The sequence below is a fragment of the Erpetoichthys calabaricus genome, chromosome 3 (genome assembly GCF_900747795.2).
Source record: "Erpetoichthys calabaricus chromosome 3, fErpCal1.3, whole genome shotgun sequence".
Taxonomy (NCBI): domain Eukaryota; kingdom Metazoa; phylum Chordata; class Cladistia; order Polypteriformes; family Polypteridae; genus Erpetoichthys; species Erpetoichthys calabaricus.
In genome coordinates, this window is record NC_041396.2 from 284,155,658 (window position 1) to 284,172,238 (window position 16,581).

General features: G+C 38.1%; 1 protein-coding gene across 1 annotated transcript in view; it reads right to left on the reverse strand.

Moving 5' to 3' along the window:
* The window catches only part of LOC114649048 (asialoglycoprotein receptor 1-like), a 47,316-nt gene extending 31,388 nt beyond the window's left edge, over positions 1-15,928 (reverse strand). The window contains exons 1-2 of the mRNA XM_028798465.2: positions 15,660-15,928; positions 7,663-7,764 (exon numbers count right to left, since the gene is read on the reverse strand). Coding sequence (XP_028654298.1) covers positions 7,663-7,764; positions 15,660-15,918 — 361 coding nt within the window. The 5' untranslated portion in view covers positions 15,919-15,928. The remainder of the gene's footprint in view (positions 1-7,662; positions 7,765-15,659) is intronic.
* Between the last annotated feature and the right edge of the window lie 653 nt (positions 15,929-16,581).

The following is a 16,581-nucleotide window of genomic DNA, read 5'->3' on the forward strand; positions in this document are numbered from 1 at the left end:
ACTGAGAAGCTACCCAATCAGAGCACGCAGTTAAGTTCCTGTGTGCTGCTGATTGGCTCAGCGACGAAGTCTCATCTCACTCATTCATCATTAACGTGCTAATGCTTCAGGGGCCGTGTCCAAGCACCAACAGAAGATGCAAATGATTGCAGAAAAGGTCAAAGTTTTGGATATGTTGAAGGAAGGGAACAGCTACACCGCTGCAGGACATCGATTCTTTTTATTTAAAAAGGAGGAAAAGCATATAAGATCTACAGCCGCAGTGTCCTTTAACCAGGGCACAAAACGAGTTGCAAGTGGACGTGATAAGGCAGTAGTCTGGATGGAATCTGCTTTAGGAATCTTTGCAACAAGGTCGACGACATCATGACCGCCTACAAGCTGCTACGTGTACTTCGCTATACAGTAAGTGTAAACTTATCTACCGATTTCATATTGCTTAGCAGTTGTCCCTGTTTTTAACAGAGTAAAGGGTGGGTTGTAAACAATACAAGGAGGGTTTAAAAATGTCCAAACACACGTTAAATAATTAAATAAATATAGTGTCCCTACTTCGCGGAAATTCAGTTATTGCGGTCAGCCTTGGAACCTATCTCCCGCGATAAGTGAGGGATTACTGTAATGCTGATATTTGTACGGGCCTACAAATTAGCAGGAAACTCGTTACTACATTTATACACAAAACACACACAGGAGGAAAATGGAAATGTGTCACTGTATTCATGTCATAAAGGTGATGTCTGTTTGTATAGACTTGTATGTGACCTGTGTGTAATATGTGAGCCTACCCTTTTGATTGTATTACCCAGAGATACTGTGCAGCTGATGCAAACCGGAATGAAGAATCCACATGCTTTAATGTTGTGGTTATTTGGTAGCAGCAGTGAGCAAACACATTTGGTAAACAAACAAACAACCTGTACCAGCAGGCAGTGTGGTGTAGGTGGTTAAGGCTTTGGATGTCAAACCCTGAGATTATTTGTTCAAATCCTGCTACTCATGCTGTGTGACCATGAGCAAGTCACTTCATCTCTATGTGCTCCAACTGGAAAACCAAATGAAATGTAACCAGTTGCGTCATAAATGTTGGATAAAGGTGTCAGCCAAATAAATAAATGCAATGCACTTTTGACTTGAAAGGGGTAAGTATGTGCTACTGAATCTGTGAGGGACACACCATACTGTATTCATGCTTCCTGTTTGGAAGAACTTTTACTGTTCTGATATTTAATTCTATTAATTTTAAATTAGGGTGGCACAGTGGTTAGCACTTCTGCCTCACAAATCAGGTCACATCTTTGGCCACTGTAATTGGTACAATAATTGGTTCCATAGCTCGCAGGAACAATTGAAAAGATCATTGAACCATTATAATCCACTTAGAACTAGCTCTATTTCTCCTTTCCCATTGACTTCAATGCATTTCACTGAGTTTGATGAAGTTAATGGTCCTTTCCATAAAACTTGTAGAATTCAATGGGGTTGACTCACCACTAAACATAAGAAACTATAACGTCAATTACACAGTTTATTACGGATCACAATCTCTCTGACTCAAGATTTTGTACTGAAATTCAACTGACTATTCTTACTCTTTGTTAGTACATCATAATTACTCAAAAATCAAATGTGTTGTTATTGATAACACCTTATTACCTTCTATTCAGTCTTGTAGCTATGATGCCAATGTCTTCTCTGATTATGCTCTTATTTTGTAGATCAAATTATTATGCTGTAAAATCTCAACTTACAACTTATTTTCAGAATGTTTACATAGCACACCTTATCCTTCAGTTCTATTGTTTTTATTCCAATGTTTATTTCCAAATAAAACTTAAATTTGAAAATGTAAAAATTGTGTTACATTCAGGTGTATAAGGGGGCTGTGCAGGCACAGTAGCCTTCAATGGACTGAGTTCACTTGGTAGGTTCTAGAACCTTCTCAATCCATTTCAACGTTGTGGGGGCCCAAGGCTGTCTCACCAGGATTAGATGGAAGGCTGAAAACAGGGATGGGCAGAACCCTAGTCCACCATCACTCGCACACGCACACAAATACACACACACACACACACAATGACAGTTTGCAGTTGCCAATTAACATAACTTAAATAACAAAAACAAGATCTTCAATTTGCATGAGCATGTTGCAAGGCTATTCAGTTATGGCAAATGTTAGGGAACAACAGAAGAGAAAGGTCAACTATATTACAGTGAGTGACTATTATGGATACTGGGCAAATGTGGCTCTCTGATGGTAAATGTTAAGGTGTATAGATTTTCATAGTTTTGAACTTGGACACTATGCCCACACATGAAGCTTTATTTGTTTAAAGCCTCTCATCATCATCATCAAAAAGGGATCAGGTCACGAGAAAAAAAAAACTTTTAGAAGCAAACACATATGATCACACACAGTACCTGAAGTGGAAATCAGTAAATGGCAGTATACTCTCTGTTTTGGTGTGCTTCTTAATCCTCTTTACAATGCAGTTTAGATTTGACATAAGTTCCTAAATACGTGAGGTTCCCTCTTGGAGTTTTGCATGTGTTGTTGCAAATGTACTGCAATGATGTTTGTGCACTAAATACTTAATTAGGAGGGTAGCCTGTTAAAATCAGGACATTGCAATATTTTTCAGTTATTTATTGGTATGCATCACCTGAAATCCGGTCACCCTAGAAATTATAGGGTCAGTGAAATAATTAATCATTATAATCTGCATATTATGGAGGTGTGAGGTTGGGTTAGGGTTAGGTGTAAGGGTAGGGGATAGAAGCTAATAGGCTGACCCTGGCATGCTGACTTCCCATAAATCAAATTAAATATACTATTGCAATCAAATCCTATATATACCTACATACCTAATTCAAACTAAATAAACAACACTTATGAAATTGTGCAATAAGGTCTGTTCAAAATCCTCAAAATTTAATGACATTTTTTCATTCAAACCCTGGGGATGATACGTCTCCAGGTCCTCGATCCAAGACAGTTCTTTCTTAAACCGCCATGTCTTATTCCAACTTCCACTGTGTTCTAGCCCAAACATAAGTTGTCTATGCCCCTCTTGGTTAAAATGTTGGTATAATATTGTCGCAGGTGCTGGACACATCGGGCCCTCAACTAGTTTTTAGTCTCTCCCACATAAATTAGGCCATAATCCCAACACTGTATCACATATACAGTCGACCCTTGATATACGACTGGCCTGACATGTGAACAACTTTTGTTTCTGAAAAATTTTTGTTTTGAATTTCGACCAACATCTTGCGTTACGACCCGAATGCGGTCATGTGTATCCGCTTGTGCGATTGTAAACAAACAGCCAAGAGCGTTTGTAAGCGTCAGTCAGAGCCCAGATACATGTGTTTGTGGACGTAATTTCGGTCAGTGCAGTGATTTATATAATTTATTTCGATAATTGCTAAGGAAGGAAGAGAAGGTAACAAAGGTAAAGAAATCGATCACAATCGAAACAAAGAATGAAATTGTGTGGAAATATGAGAGTGGCGTTCACGTGACCGATCTCGCTAATATGTACAGAATGTCGAAATCCACCATCTCAACAATTTTACAAAGAAAAGATTTGTATAAGGAAACTCCTTCCAAACAATAACCACCTTCCATTTCATTCTCCTCCTCCTTCCTTCCTGCAAGCCAAAGATGTCAACTTAAATGGTGAGTACAGTATGAAATTGTTGTTTCTGCTAGGCTAGGCACTTTTTATAACTTTTTGGTTAATACATTAGAACAATTATTGGTGTTATTGGTAAATTATGCACATTATACAACCCTTTTTTATTAAAAAAAAGTTAAGTAAGTGTTGCTGTGTGAGGTTCAGAACACATTAAGGGCATTTCCATTATTTCTTATGGGAAAAATAGTCTTGACTTACAACCAACTTGAGTTACAACCAGCCCTCACGAACGAATTGAGTTCGTAAGTCAAAGGTCCACTGTACACAGTTAATGGTGTTTAAAGTAATTTCTTGGAAAATTACTACGTCTTTGTGAGAGGATGGATTACAGATGACCCTCCTCATCTTGAAAGGGATGTCCCAAGCAAAGCAGTTCTTTGGTTGAATGTTAATCGAAGCGTGCACCAATATATATTAAGTTTTTGTTTTTTCGGTACACCGCCAACAATTTAATAGGCCTCAACGGTTCAAACTCACCCTGCGCCTGATGTAAATTATTCTGGATCACCCTCACTACCTGCCGTACCTGTTCCAAATATTTAAAAATAAAATGGAGCCTGATGCCATCTGAGTCTGAGTCCCCCTCTCCTCCCAAGGACGGTAAGACCATCCCGGAAAGAGAAGGGTTAGGGGTAGGGTAAAGTTAATATTGAGTAAGTGATTATTTACTCTGTGCATAATGGCTTATACGCTACAAGGTTTTTTATTCTTGTACATATTCTGATTTGTGAGTCCCTGCTGAGGCTGAGTCTCAGTACTTTAGCAAAACCAGTTTTATTCAGCTTGAAACAGGAACAGCAGGGTTATTTATTGTAGCGGGATCTACCACTCTCCTATACACAACACAGCAGTCTGGCAGGGTCATGACCAGGTTAATGGCCAAGTAATACTACACCCTGCTTTTATAATGTTCCTTGCATCATCCATTGATGACAGGCACTTATAGCGCGACCGCGACCGGCTCGGATTTTTTCTGGGAGCCTGCAGTTGCCCCGGCAACAGATAGGCTGTCTTCTACAGACTCTGCAATCATGCTTTGGGATGCTCTTCGGCGTGTCATCCCATTGGGGGAGTCCCAAAAGAGTTTAGAAACCATACAATATATAGAGATAACGTTTTGTTTTCCTTGCTTGCATTTTATACTTTTACAGTTAGGATGATCATTTAACTTAATTTGTACAAGTTAAAGTTTCAGGAGGACTGAGGTGCTCATGCACTTGCTTTCTCCTGCTTGCACTCACACAACGTGCCCTCAAACAGTCAATGACAACAACTTCCTACCCACACGCTCAGTCTGCAGGTGATTAACACTAGAATTACCAGAGCCTACGAAAAAACTCGTAAATCCGTCCCACCTTAAATCGCGTCTTAAATCCGTTTGCACCTCTCCGCCAGAGTCCTTTGTCATCTAAATGTGCTGATAAACAAAAACTACTAGCAGCCAGCTATTCCATCCCCCCACCGACTTAGAATGAACTTCTCTCCTAGCTCAAGCCTTGCCTTGATTTGATTACCTGGGATTGAAGTGGAGTTTTACAGTGGAAATAATTCTAGCGTTATTTGGAATACACGCATTTCATGTGTGTTCCATTTCTATAGTAGGCTGTGCAAACACATTTTTAAAACAGAAACGTTTTTCATATTCTAATAGTAAATGACAAAATGTAGGCATAAACTATATAACGTATGAAGCCTGAAGTCCATATATCAAAGAAACACTTTCACAAAAGGTACAAATAAGAGAACACGTGCGCTTTTCTTCAAAAAAAATATAACTGCACAAAAAAAAAAGCCACGTTAGCATGCCACATTGACACTATTACTACAGCCGCCGTGGTGGCGTAATGGTATCAGCTCCTGACTAGGGATCAGAGGGTGGTGAGTTCGATCCCGCACGGCTCCACTTCGAGAAATGATCTGCTCTTATTCTTACAATTTTAGAATAACAACATAAATTTGATTTCAGTCTGTAACAGCCGGTGTAACTTATGATACTGGTAAAGGTTAGCTTTTTTTTTTTTTTTTTTTTTTAATTCACTTTTCATTCTCGCGCTATAGGTCTGCAGTGTATCACGATGCATACTACCGCCCCCCCCCCTCCCCCCCCAAAAGGGTTCTGACACACAAACGCTGGCGAAGCTGCCTTCTTCGTATCTCATCGTCACTTGAAATCAGCAGTTCTTAGCTGCTTATCAATCCATACAACCCCATCTGACACAGCTGTTTTCACATAAATAAAAGTGTACTTTTATTCAAGACTATAACCGAAGAATAAAGAAAGCAAGTTACAGTTGGTGGTTGATATGACAGCGTGCGTGGTGCAATACTAAGAACTGCTGATTTCAAGTGAAGGTGAGATACGAAGAAGGCAGCTTCGCCAGCGTTTGTGTGTCAGAACCCTTTTGGGGGGGGGGGGGGGGGCGGTAGTATGCATCGTGATACACTGCAGACCTATAGCGCGTCTTTATGTCAGATGGGGTTGTATGGATTGATTCTGAATGCGACTGCGAGAATGAAAAGTGAATTAAAAAAAAAAAAAAAAGCTAACCTTTACCAGTATCATAAGTTACACCGGCTGTTACAGACTGAAATCAAATTTATGTTGTTATTCTAAAATTGTAAGAATGAGAGCAGTTCATTTCTCAAAGTGGAGCCATGCAGGATCGAACTCGCCACCCTCTGATCCCCAGTCAGGAGCTGATACCATTACGCCACCGCAGCAGTAGTAGTAAGAATGTCAATGTGGCATGCTAACGCAGCTTTTTTTTTTGCGCACGTGTTCTCTTATTTGTACCTTTTGTGAAAGTGTTTCTTTGATATATGGACTTCAGGCTTCATACGTTATATAGTTTATGCCTACATTTTGTCATTTACTATTAGAATATGAAAAACGTTTCTGTTTTAAAAATGTGTTTGCACAGCCTACTATAGAAATGGAACACACATGAAATGCGTGTATTCCAAATAACGCTAGAATTATTTCCACTGTAAAACTCCAGTTCAATCCCAGGTAATCAAATCAAGGCAAGGCTTGAGCTAGGAGAGAAGTTCATTCTAAGTCGGTGGGGGGATGGAATAGCTGGCTGCTAGTAGTTTTTGTTTATCAGCACATTTAGATGACAAAGGACTCTGGCGGAGAGGTGCAAACGGATTTAAGACGCGATTTAAGGTGGGACGGATTTACGAGTTTTTTCGTAGGCTCTGGTAATTCTAGTGTTAAGCCACTTGTGATGGCGGTTTATTTGTAGTCAGTGGCAGCTATCAAAGGTGAAAAACAGGAAAATATACAAGTTGGTGTAACTGCTGTCAAGATAAAATTTATACATTAAATTAACTCATAGCTGAAGTAGCACAACATGTTTCCCCATTTTAAGACAAATCAGTTTACAAATTTGCCAATGCTTTTCAAAGAGAGATTTTGAAATTTTAAAACTGTGTACAACACAATCTGTTTGAGATATTGCATTGAAAATGGAACTGTCTTAGCAAATTTCTTTGAAGAATAAGCAGGCCTCATTTCAACGAAATTGGTCCAAGTATGCACAGATAGACGAACAGACATGCGCGTTCACAATAGATGCCTATCTCATTGTATGCAAGCACACCTATAAATGAGCTACTGTAGTTGAGCCAAACATTTTAATATCCTCCATGAGCTTTGATCAAACTTCTACTAACTCAACTGGGCCCATATTGATATAAATATATCCTGGCTATTACATCCCTTTGAAGACCCTAATAGACATAATCTTGGAATTTTTATAATTTGAGTTGCAGATTATTGTAAGAGGCTCATTTACCCTTATTATACACAGCAATGTTAAAGGTTGATTGAGGGTCTCATTCAACTACTGAGAACTTTTTGAAGGAAGGCAAAATGAGTCAACATTCTCAGAGCTCAGGAAAGTTTAGAAATGCGCCCATTTTAAACTATGAAATGTTTCACTCACCAGACACTTACCATGTATAAAAAACATTCCAATGGCAATCAGCAACAGAACGAGCAACACAATAAGTGACGCCACCACCCAACAGCAAGAGCGAATGGAGAGCCTGCAACAGCCTGCAAAAAGAAAAGAACGAGACACGCTAACTATGTGAGCTACAAACAGCACTAATTACATTGTAGCTTCACATGGCTGGCATGACATTCACCCCTTAAATGTGATGAGTTGCTGTACCAAAAAGTAAATCAATTTTGGTATAAAAATAATCTTTATTATATAGAGTATGACACGTTTCCATGGTTTAACATTGTCCCAAATTCCTTAATAATACATGACTTATCAGAGAATTGTTAGTATATACTTTTTTTACACTTTTAGGAGTGGCAGGAGAAGTGACTCACTGAGGGTCACCTAGATTCATTGTGAGGGTTGAACTGTTAACCATATGCGTAACAGTCCAACACCATGTATATGACACTTTTCTTACTTTTTATTAACACCAGCCTAAGGCCTTAAAGGAATACTCCACATAAAAACAATATTTTTATATGAAAAATCTTTTATATATATATATAGTGATAAAGGCACTTTATTGGTGCCAACCGACACAGACTGACACCAGAGGCACGGGTAAAATAAACATTTTCTTCAGCCGTGGGACACGTCTTCCCCATGCCCCACTGGCCCTATATAGTCCCCAAAACACAAATAAAGCACCCAAAACACACTCTTCTTTTCCTCCACTCCTCCCAGGGCAGCCTTGTCCCCCTCCTCCTGACTCTGGCACCCTGAGTAGTGGCTGCAGGCTCCTCTTATAGCCCACCCGGAAGTGCTGCAGGTGCTCGTTGACCTTCTTCCGGCTGCACTTCTGGGTGTGGCTGCGCTCCTGCTCAGACAGGCTCATTAAGCCGTGCAGCTCTATGCAGCTCCCTCTGCTGGAGGCTTGTGCTGTGGAGTTCCACGAAAGTGGCCCTGACACAACCCGGGGGGCTGCCAACAAAGGTTCCGAGAGACATAGCGTGGTTCCCATGGCTGCTCCCCATGATCTAGTGACAAAGGGGCTTACAACATCCAAAATACATGATATTTTTAGCTAAAATATTGTTAAATAAATGCCTCTAGAAAGTGAAAGTAGTCCACAAACAGGAAGTCTGTTCAAACAGAATCACGCTTTTGAATTAAACCAGGACTCTTGATCAATGAAATGAGCTTAGTGAGTAAGGGAACCAATAGAAATAAATCCATAGCCTTACAGTCTGTGGCTTACAGTTCTGCTTTATTTATAGTAGAGGATCAGAGGACATCTCATCCAAAGAGGCCAGATAAGGAGAGATGAGAACTATCCCTTCTAGTCTCTTGACAAGCTGAGAAAATGAAACTAGGAAGGTATGAAAGGACAGTTCATCTGTGGACACTCACTTGAATGGAACTCTGTTTGGAACAAAGATTTTGAAACATCTTATTTAGTATGTTTCAGATTTTAAACATTATCCCAATGTTCTTATCATAATGTGTCACAGTGTTGTTGTTTCCACTTGACAGATTGCTGTACCCTGTTTGTTATTGGCCACTAGGACACACTGTAAACTACAGTAGTTAAATCAAATAAACACAGTGCTCTTGATGAAGGACAATTTCTACTCATGGTTTGTTTTTCTGACAAATACCAACACCGTGCAAAGATAATCAAACAGAACAAAGTTTAATTTAACCCTCATAATGTCTTCAAATGCTGATTCAGTGCTGTGCCTTCTGGTTTTTTTGTGACCCAATATGGACATTAGATTGTTTACCCCAACTCCTTCTTTATTTTGATTGACCATCTTAACCTGTGATAATGATGATCCTAAGTTTTAGAACAGATGACATTTAGGATGTTTTTATGGGATATAATCAAACATTACCTAAAGGGACAGATAGATAGATAGATAGATAGATAGATAGATAGATAGATAGATAGATAGATAGATAGATAGATAGATAGATCATATGGCTGGATAACTGGATTATGCCACACGAGTAACATGAAGTTTTTTTTTCATGGATGTTTTGGAGTTTTTTTGCTGTTATCCAATGCTATATCTATTCTGTATGAAAAAATTAGATTAATTTTGTATATGGGGTAACATAAAAAAATATTTTTAGGTGGAGTATTTCTTTTAAGATGAAAAATCAGAAACAATGTACTGTATAAAACATTAAAATTCAGAAAGCTTACAAAACCTTGGTGAAGAAACACGAGTCTCACATTTCACCCAATATCAAAGAAATTTATAAAACTTGTCAGTCATATGTGTGTCAGTAATTGTGGAAAATCTCTCATTAAGTTAATTTTTTTTGTAAATGCAAACATTGTTTTTTATCTGTACTTCCCTTTTAATAACTAAATATGTTTGTTAAAAATATAACTCTAAAGTCTAAGTATGTTTTTAAATACACAGGCCTATTAAGCTGAATTGTTCATCAGAAATTTAGGAAACCACGGAGGATGTGCACTGCAGTAGGAGGTCTGAAGCTTTGCAAACTCATTGCTGCCCACATTTCAACAGTTTACAGAAACAACTGAAAATGCCACTTGGATATTATGGTCTTGCTATTACAAAAAAAACCCCCAAAACCTGCAGAATCTTTGAAGAAGACTAAAGATATAAATATGCAGTAAAATTGTATAACTGCACAGAAAAATGCTGAACAATCACCAACGTGTGACCACAGTTTCCATAGTCCTTTATTTGTTTCTCCTGGGAACTGTTTTTGTCAAGTTAAAAGTGTTCCAATACTCATTGGTTGATGTTTTGCGTCTCTAACTTTACACACTTGAGTTTGGGTTAGAATTTGCCCCTCTTGTCATTATATCTGGCAAAAAGTAATTGATCCATACTACAGAACCATTGAGAAAGTTAAGGTATCAGAGATAGAAGATGACAGTTAAGTGAGGAAAGTCAACTGACAAGGTCATACTTTTGAAGAACATAATATCTAGAGTTTATTGGTCTACTTACAAAAAATTTTGGAATAAGTCATAAATTTAAAATTTAATTAATATATGGACTTGGTAACTTTTGGATGTTATTCTATTCAAAGATATTTTGAAGAGAAAATATCCCAAAAAATGATCATAAATGGACCCTGGAAATTACTCTGTTCAATGATGTTAACAGGGACATCAAACTCAAACCCCAGAGGGCCACAGTGTCTGCACAACTGTATTTATCAATGACCCCAACTCTCCTGTCTCACTGACACAATGTCTTAGCATTATTTCTCATTGGATGAGTAGTAATTTATCCTCTCAGGTGGTGCAGTGGTAGTGCTACAAGGAGATTGTGGGTTTGATTCCTGGGTCCTCCCTGTGTGGAGAGCGCTTTGAGTAGTGAGAAAAGTGCTATTTAAATGTAAAGAATTATTATTATTATTAATTTTCTCTAAATAAGGAGAAAACAGAAATCTAAGTCATTGGCAAAAATGTATATAATGAGGTTATTAGAAATAAACTTGATACATTAGGCTTAAAAGTCAAGACAGAGGTAAAGTTTTAAGGGTAATTATTGACTCTGACCTGAAGTTTAAATCACATATTAATCAGATTATTAGAACAGCATTTTTTCACTTAAGAAATATAGCAAAAGTCAGATCACTTATAACTTTGCAAGATGCTGAAAAATTACTTTACGATTTTGTTTTTCATTGATTAAATTACTGTAACGCACTCCTCTCAGGACCACCCAAAAAAGACAACAATCAGCTGAAACGAGTGCAGAATTCAACTGCTAGAATCTTAACTAGGAAAAGAAAATCCGAGTAGATCTCTCCAGTTTTGACGTCACTACACTGGTTACCTGTGCCATTTAGAATTGTCTTTAAAATCCTGCTTATGGTTTAGAAAGCCTTAAATAATCTGCTCCATCTTATATTTTAGAATGCCTGTCACCTTACACTCCAAATCGTAACCTTAGATCTTCAAATTAGCATCTGCTTATAATTCCAAGAGCTAAACTTAAAAGAAGTGGTGAGGCGGCCTACTGCTGTTATACACCTAAAATCTGGAATAGCTGACCGATAGAAATTCGGCAGGATAATACAGTGGAGCACTTTAAAAAATTGCTAAAAATTAATTATTTTAACATGGCTTTCTCAGAGCGACATTTTAATGTAACCTGTAACCGATATTCTGTATATGCATTGAATTATCATTTTTATCATGGCTCCTCTACTTTCTCTGCTGTTTTTTTCCTGGTTTTCTGTGGTGGTGATCTGCACCATCACCACCTAATCAAAGCACCATGCGGTCCCTACATTGATGGATCGAAGGCCAGAAGTCCACATGAACATCATCATCAAATTCTTCCATGTGAAGCCTGAAAACCATGAGGACTGACTGAGATCATTTAGGTTAGAAGTTAGGTAGAATGGCCAGTGGGGGCTGGGTGGTCTTGAGGCCTCGGAACCCCTGCAGATTTTGTTTTGTTTTTGTTTTTCATTTTTTCTGTCCTCCAGGCCATCGGACCTTATTTTAATTACTTAATATTGCCTAATCTTATTTTTATATTATTTTTTTATAAACTTTTCTTTCTTCATCTTGTAAAACACTTTGAGCTACATCATTTGTATGAAAATGGGGTATACAAATAAATGTTGATGTTGTTTCCAGTTGCTTTGTTAATTTGTAACCAGTTACTGCTGCCAGTCTCACAGACTTTCTTTTCATTAAGAGTCCTAAATAGTTAATTTTTTTCCTTACGTAGCAGCCAAACAATAATCAGATTCAAAGTGAACTAAGTGATGGCCAGCTAAGTTTAACTAAAGGCCCGTTCTTCTTGTTTATTAAATTTGTTTTTGAATTCTATGGCTCACTAGCACTCTCAACTTTCTGCACCAGAGAGAGAGACATTGGGAGTATGCGCTGATTACATCGTGTTGCCGCACCCACCACATGACATGACAGGTGTGCAACAGGTGACACCTCAGCACCACACTGGAACAGTGTGAGGTTTTTTATGGTGGCTGGTGTGCCAATCCTGCCATCAACCCCAAGTTTTCCCTGCAAGTTGGAGGACCTGCTTGCAGAGTTGTGGGCACAGTCCAAATGTTTTGTAGACAACAGCAGAACAGTATGGCCTTCAATTTTTCCTTTCAAATATTTGATTGAAATAATAATAATAATTCTTTACATTTATATAGCGCTTTTCTCACTACTCAAAGCGCTCTCCACACAGGGAGGACCCAGGAAGCGAACCCACAATCTCCTTACTGCAAAGCAGCCACACTACCACTGTGCCGATAAATAAAATAAAATAGATAAAAATAAATTGCATGATGACTACCATTGCATCTCATCATTGTTTAGCTAAACAGTAGTGTAGTTGTTATAATATGTGTTTTTATTAAGTTTAATGTCACTGTTCTCTGTGCCCACTGTTATGGACTCATTCATACAGGCAGACCACGTATGGTACACAGGGGCTTAGCATCAGCATTTAGAATTGCCGAGCCAAGTACAGGACTAGAGAGCCACAGACAACTGGAGAATTGAAGAGTCAGCCTAAAGATAGACTAGTATATTTCTGTCTTCTGTCAGCACAAAAACCTCTTTCCTTGTTGGGAGAATGAGAACTGCATGTAGGCATTGTGCTATTCCTGTATTTTTGAAAGTGGGGTTTGAGTCCTTTCCTGTCCTTGTTTGGAGACCAGAAAAAGCCTGCACATGGAGCAACCAGTATATAAGGATGGACCTATGGCCAACACACTTTGAAGCTGCCGGGTGGGAGATTATGTCTTCCGTCCGAGGCCAGGCGGAAGATTATGCCTTCCGTCCAGTTAAAATCCTTTCAGCGTGGCGACGAAAGATGGCAGACTGCGTAGGTCAAGACTCCCAAATGGCTTGATATGTCTGTCATAAGCTTCCCGTTTGTAATACCATGTGAACCCGTCAGTAAAGAGCTAGATTATCCTTTTACTTCTCATGTAATCTTTTAACCGTCATATCGCATGCTGGTGAGGGATAATATCTTTTAAATTCAGTTTAATTAAAACGCCGCAATTGAAAAGAACACATTTCCAGAGAGCTAATGCCTCTTAAGGAAACAGTAGTCCTCAGAATGTGGCTGGCTAAGAAAAAAAATTAAGGGTTCCAAATCTTAAAATGCAAACCAAATAAAATCAAAGCATTAAAGTCATTTTCATTAGCAGAAGTAACCACCTTCAGCCCACTGTGGTCCTCTGAATTTTGAGTTTGACACCGTTTACAGTGTCTTAAGAAAGTATTTAGACCACTCCACTTCACTTTCCTCACATTTGCTATGTTTCAGCCTTATGCTAAAGTAATTTAAATTCATTTTTTCCCTCATCAAGCAACACTCATACACTAGAATAGAATGGCAAAAAAAAAGATTTTAGAAATTTGTGCTAATTTATTAAAAATAATAAAAACAGAAACATCCCATTGATGCAAGTATTCACACCCTGTACTCTTTGCTTAAATGAAGATCTTTTGGCAGCAGTTCCAGCACAATAAGCATTACACACCTGAATGTGGGGATTTACTGCCATTTTTTTTTGCAGATCTCTCTAGCTCTGTCAGGTCGGATGAAGAATGGTGGTGGACGTCTATATTCAGGGTTCTCCAGAGATGTTTGATTCAGCTCCAGTCTGGACTTTTGCTGGGACATTCAAGAACATTCCCAGAGGTGTCACTAAGCCACTCCTGTGTTGTATTTGCTTTGTGTTTAGGGTCATTGTCCTGGATGATCTTATTTTCCTCTTTATACTTTATTTGTTGCATAGACTTTATCAAAATGTCTCAAATCCTATACACTTACCAAACTGTAGTACAGCACTTCCTCCCTCCTTCCCTGCTTTATCTATAACCTCAGGCAATTAGATAGAGAGAAAGAACAGGCAGGAGAAAGAGCTACACATTTAATTAATTATGTATTATAGATAATATGTCCAAAAAATATAAACAAAATAAAAAGAGTGTGACAAAAATACCATTACATCCTAAGTAGAAGTGTCAGAGTCCCTGGTCCTAATTAAAGTGTCAAGGCAGGTAGTGCCTATAAAAAGTTCTCAGCCCCTTGGAAATGTTCATGTTTTATTCTTATACAACATTAAGTCACAGTGGATTTAATTTGATTTTTTTGACACTGATCAACAGAAAAACACTCTTTAATGTCAAAGTGAAAACAGATTTCTGTAATGTGGTCTGAATTAATTCCAAATGTAACAAACCAAATAATTGATCACACAAATATTCACCTCTCAAGAAAACAACAAAAAATAATGATAATGCACATCCTCTATCAACTTCTATAGCAAACTCTACCTGGACTACCGTGGTTCAAGTCGCCAATGCAGTTTCTCACCTCATGAATTCCTTTATAAAAAGCATCTGTATTGCTCTCACTGTAGAAAATAAAGTGTTTAATTATCATTACTCTCTTCTCGTTTTTCTTTTAGCAACATCATGTAGTTCCTCCATGTATTGGGAGTGTAGCAAGCACACTTGCTGTGTAGATGGAATTACTAATCTGTGGCACATTTTAGAATAGAGAAACTGCAATAAGTACTTCCTGGACCATCCATCCATCCATCCAATTTTTTTCTCACTTATTCCATTTTTTTGGTTTTGGGGATCTTAACCCACTCAAGCCAGCACTTGGTATGAAGCAGAAACAAACTTTGAATAGAGTGCCAGTTCCTGACAATGCACAACACATTTGACCACATAAGTGTCACCAGCTTAACTAATCAGTTTGTCTTTGGGATTTGGTAAGAAAAAATTTGGAGGAAAAAAAAACACAACAAAAAGCTAGAATGAGCAACTGCCATACAAAGAGTGACCCAGTCGGAGCTGTGAGGCAGCAGTGCAAATCACTGCACCACTGTGCTGCCCAAGCCTAGAAGAAGTTGAAGTGAATTTGGGATGCTAATTGAAAGTAAAAAAAGTATAAGTCATTAATGTAAAAAGAAGTAAAATGTGATGTGGAATTACAGAGTAAAAACCACTTACCTGCCTCTCTGTTATGCCATGGCGTTTGTTCTCTTTCTTCTTGTGAAGAGCTGCTCACCTTGTCAGTTGTGATTTTGGTTTCTCTGGCAGAAACACGAGAACAAACATTCGAGGCCTCAAAATTCATATAGATATTGTCTAACTCTGCCTCATCTTTCTGTGAGCTTCTGCATGAGTTTAGGTGCATTTCATGTTTCTTGGAAGATGGCAAAGTAAACTGAGAGTTCAAAACTTCATTATTCATGTAGATGTCATCCATTACTGCAGATGTCTGGAGAGCCTTAATGAGGAAGTGAGAGAGCTGCAAAGCTTTGGCTCTGTGGGCTGACACACTGAAAACAGGGTGGGTAGACTTAACAGAGTGGTAAGTCTAAAAAAAGCACAGAAAAATGCAAAAAATCCTTAATTTTATCCATTCAACCTTAATTATTGTTCAACTCTATTTTATAGTGGCCATTATCTCAGATCCAAGTACAAATCGCCATTTTAAGCTTTAAAATACATTTATATGTCTTTATTCGAAAAGGTCTTTATTTTCACTTAGCAAATCTCAAAGTCTACACAAACATTGGATGTAATAAAAAAATAATGTCTTCATATAAATCAGAATACACACTTGAACTTCACTTAAGCTCACTTTAATCGACATTATGTTACCATTTATGAATGCATTGGGAATACCTGCAGCCTGCAGAAAAGAGTAAAAACAAATCTATCTATCTATCTATCTATCTATCTATCTATCTATCTATCTATCTATCTATCTATCTATCTATCTATCTATCTATCTATCTATCTATCTATCTATCTAACATGTGTGGAAGATGAATGTTCTCTTCGTTCCCTTGTACTAATTCATGTCTGAGAAGTAAGCTTTACGAAACCATACAGCATGCTTTGCTGAGCAAACAGAAAAATATTT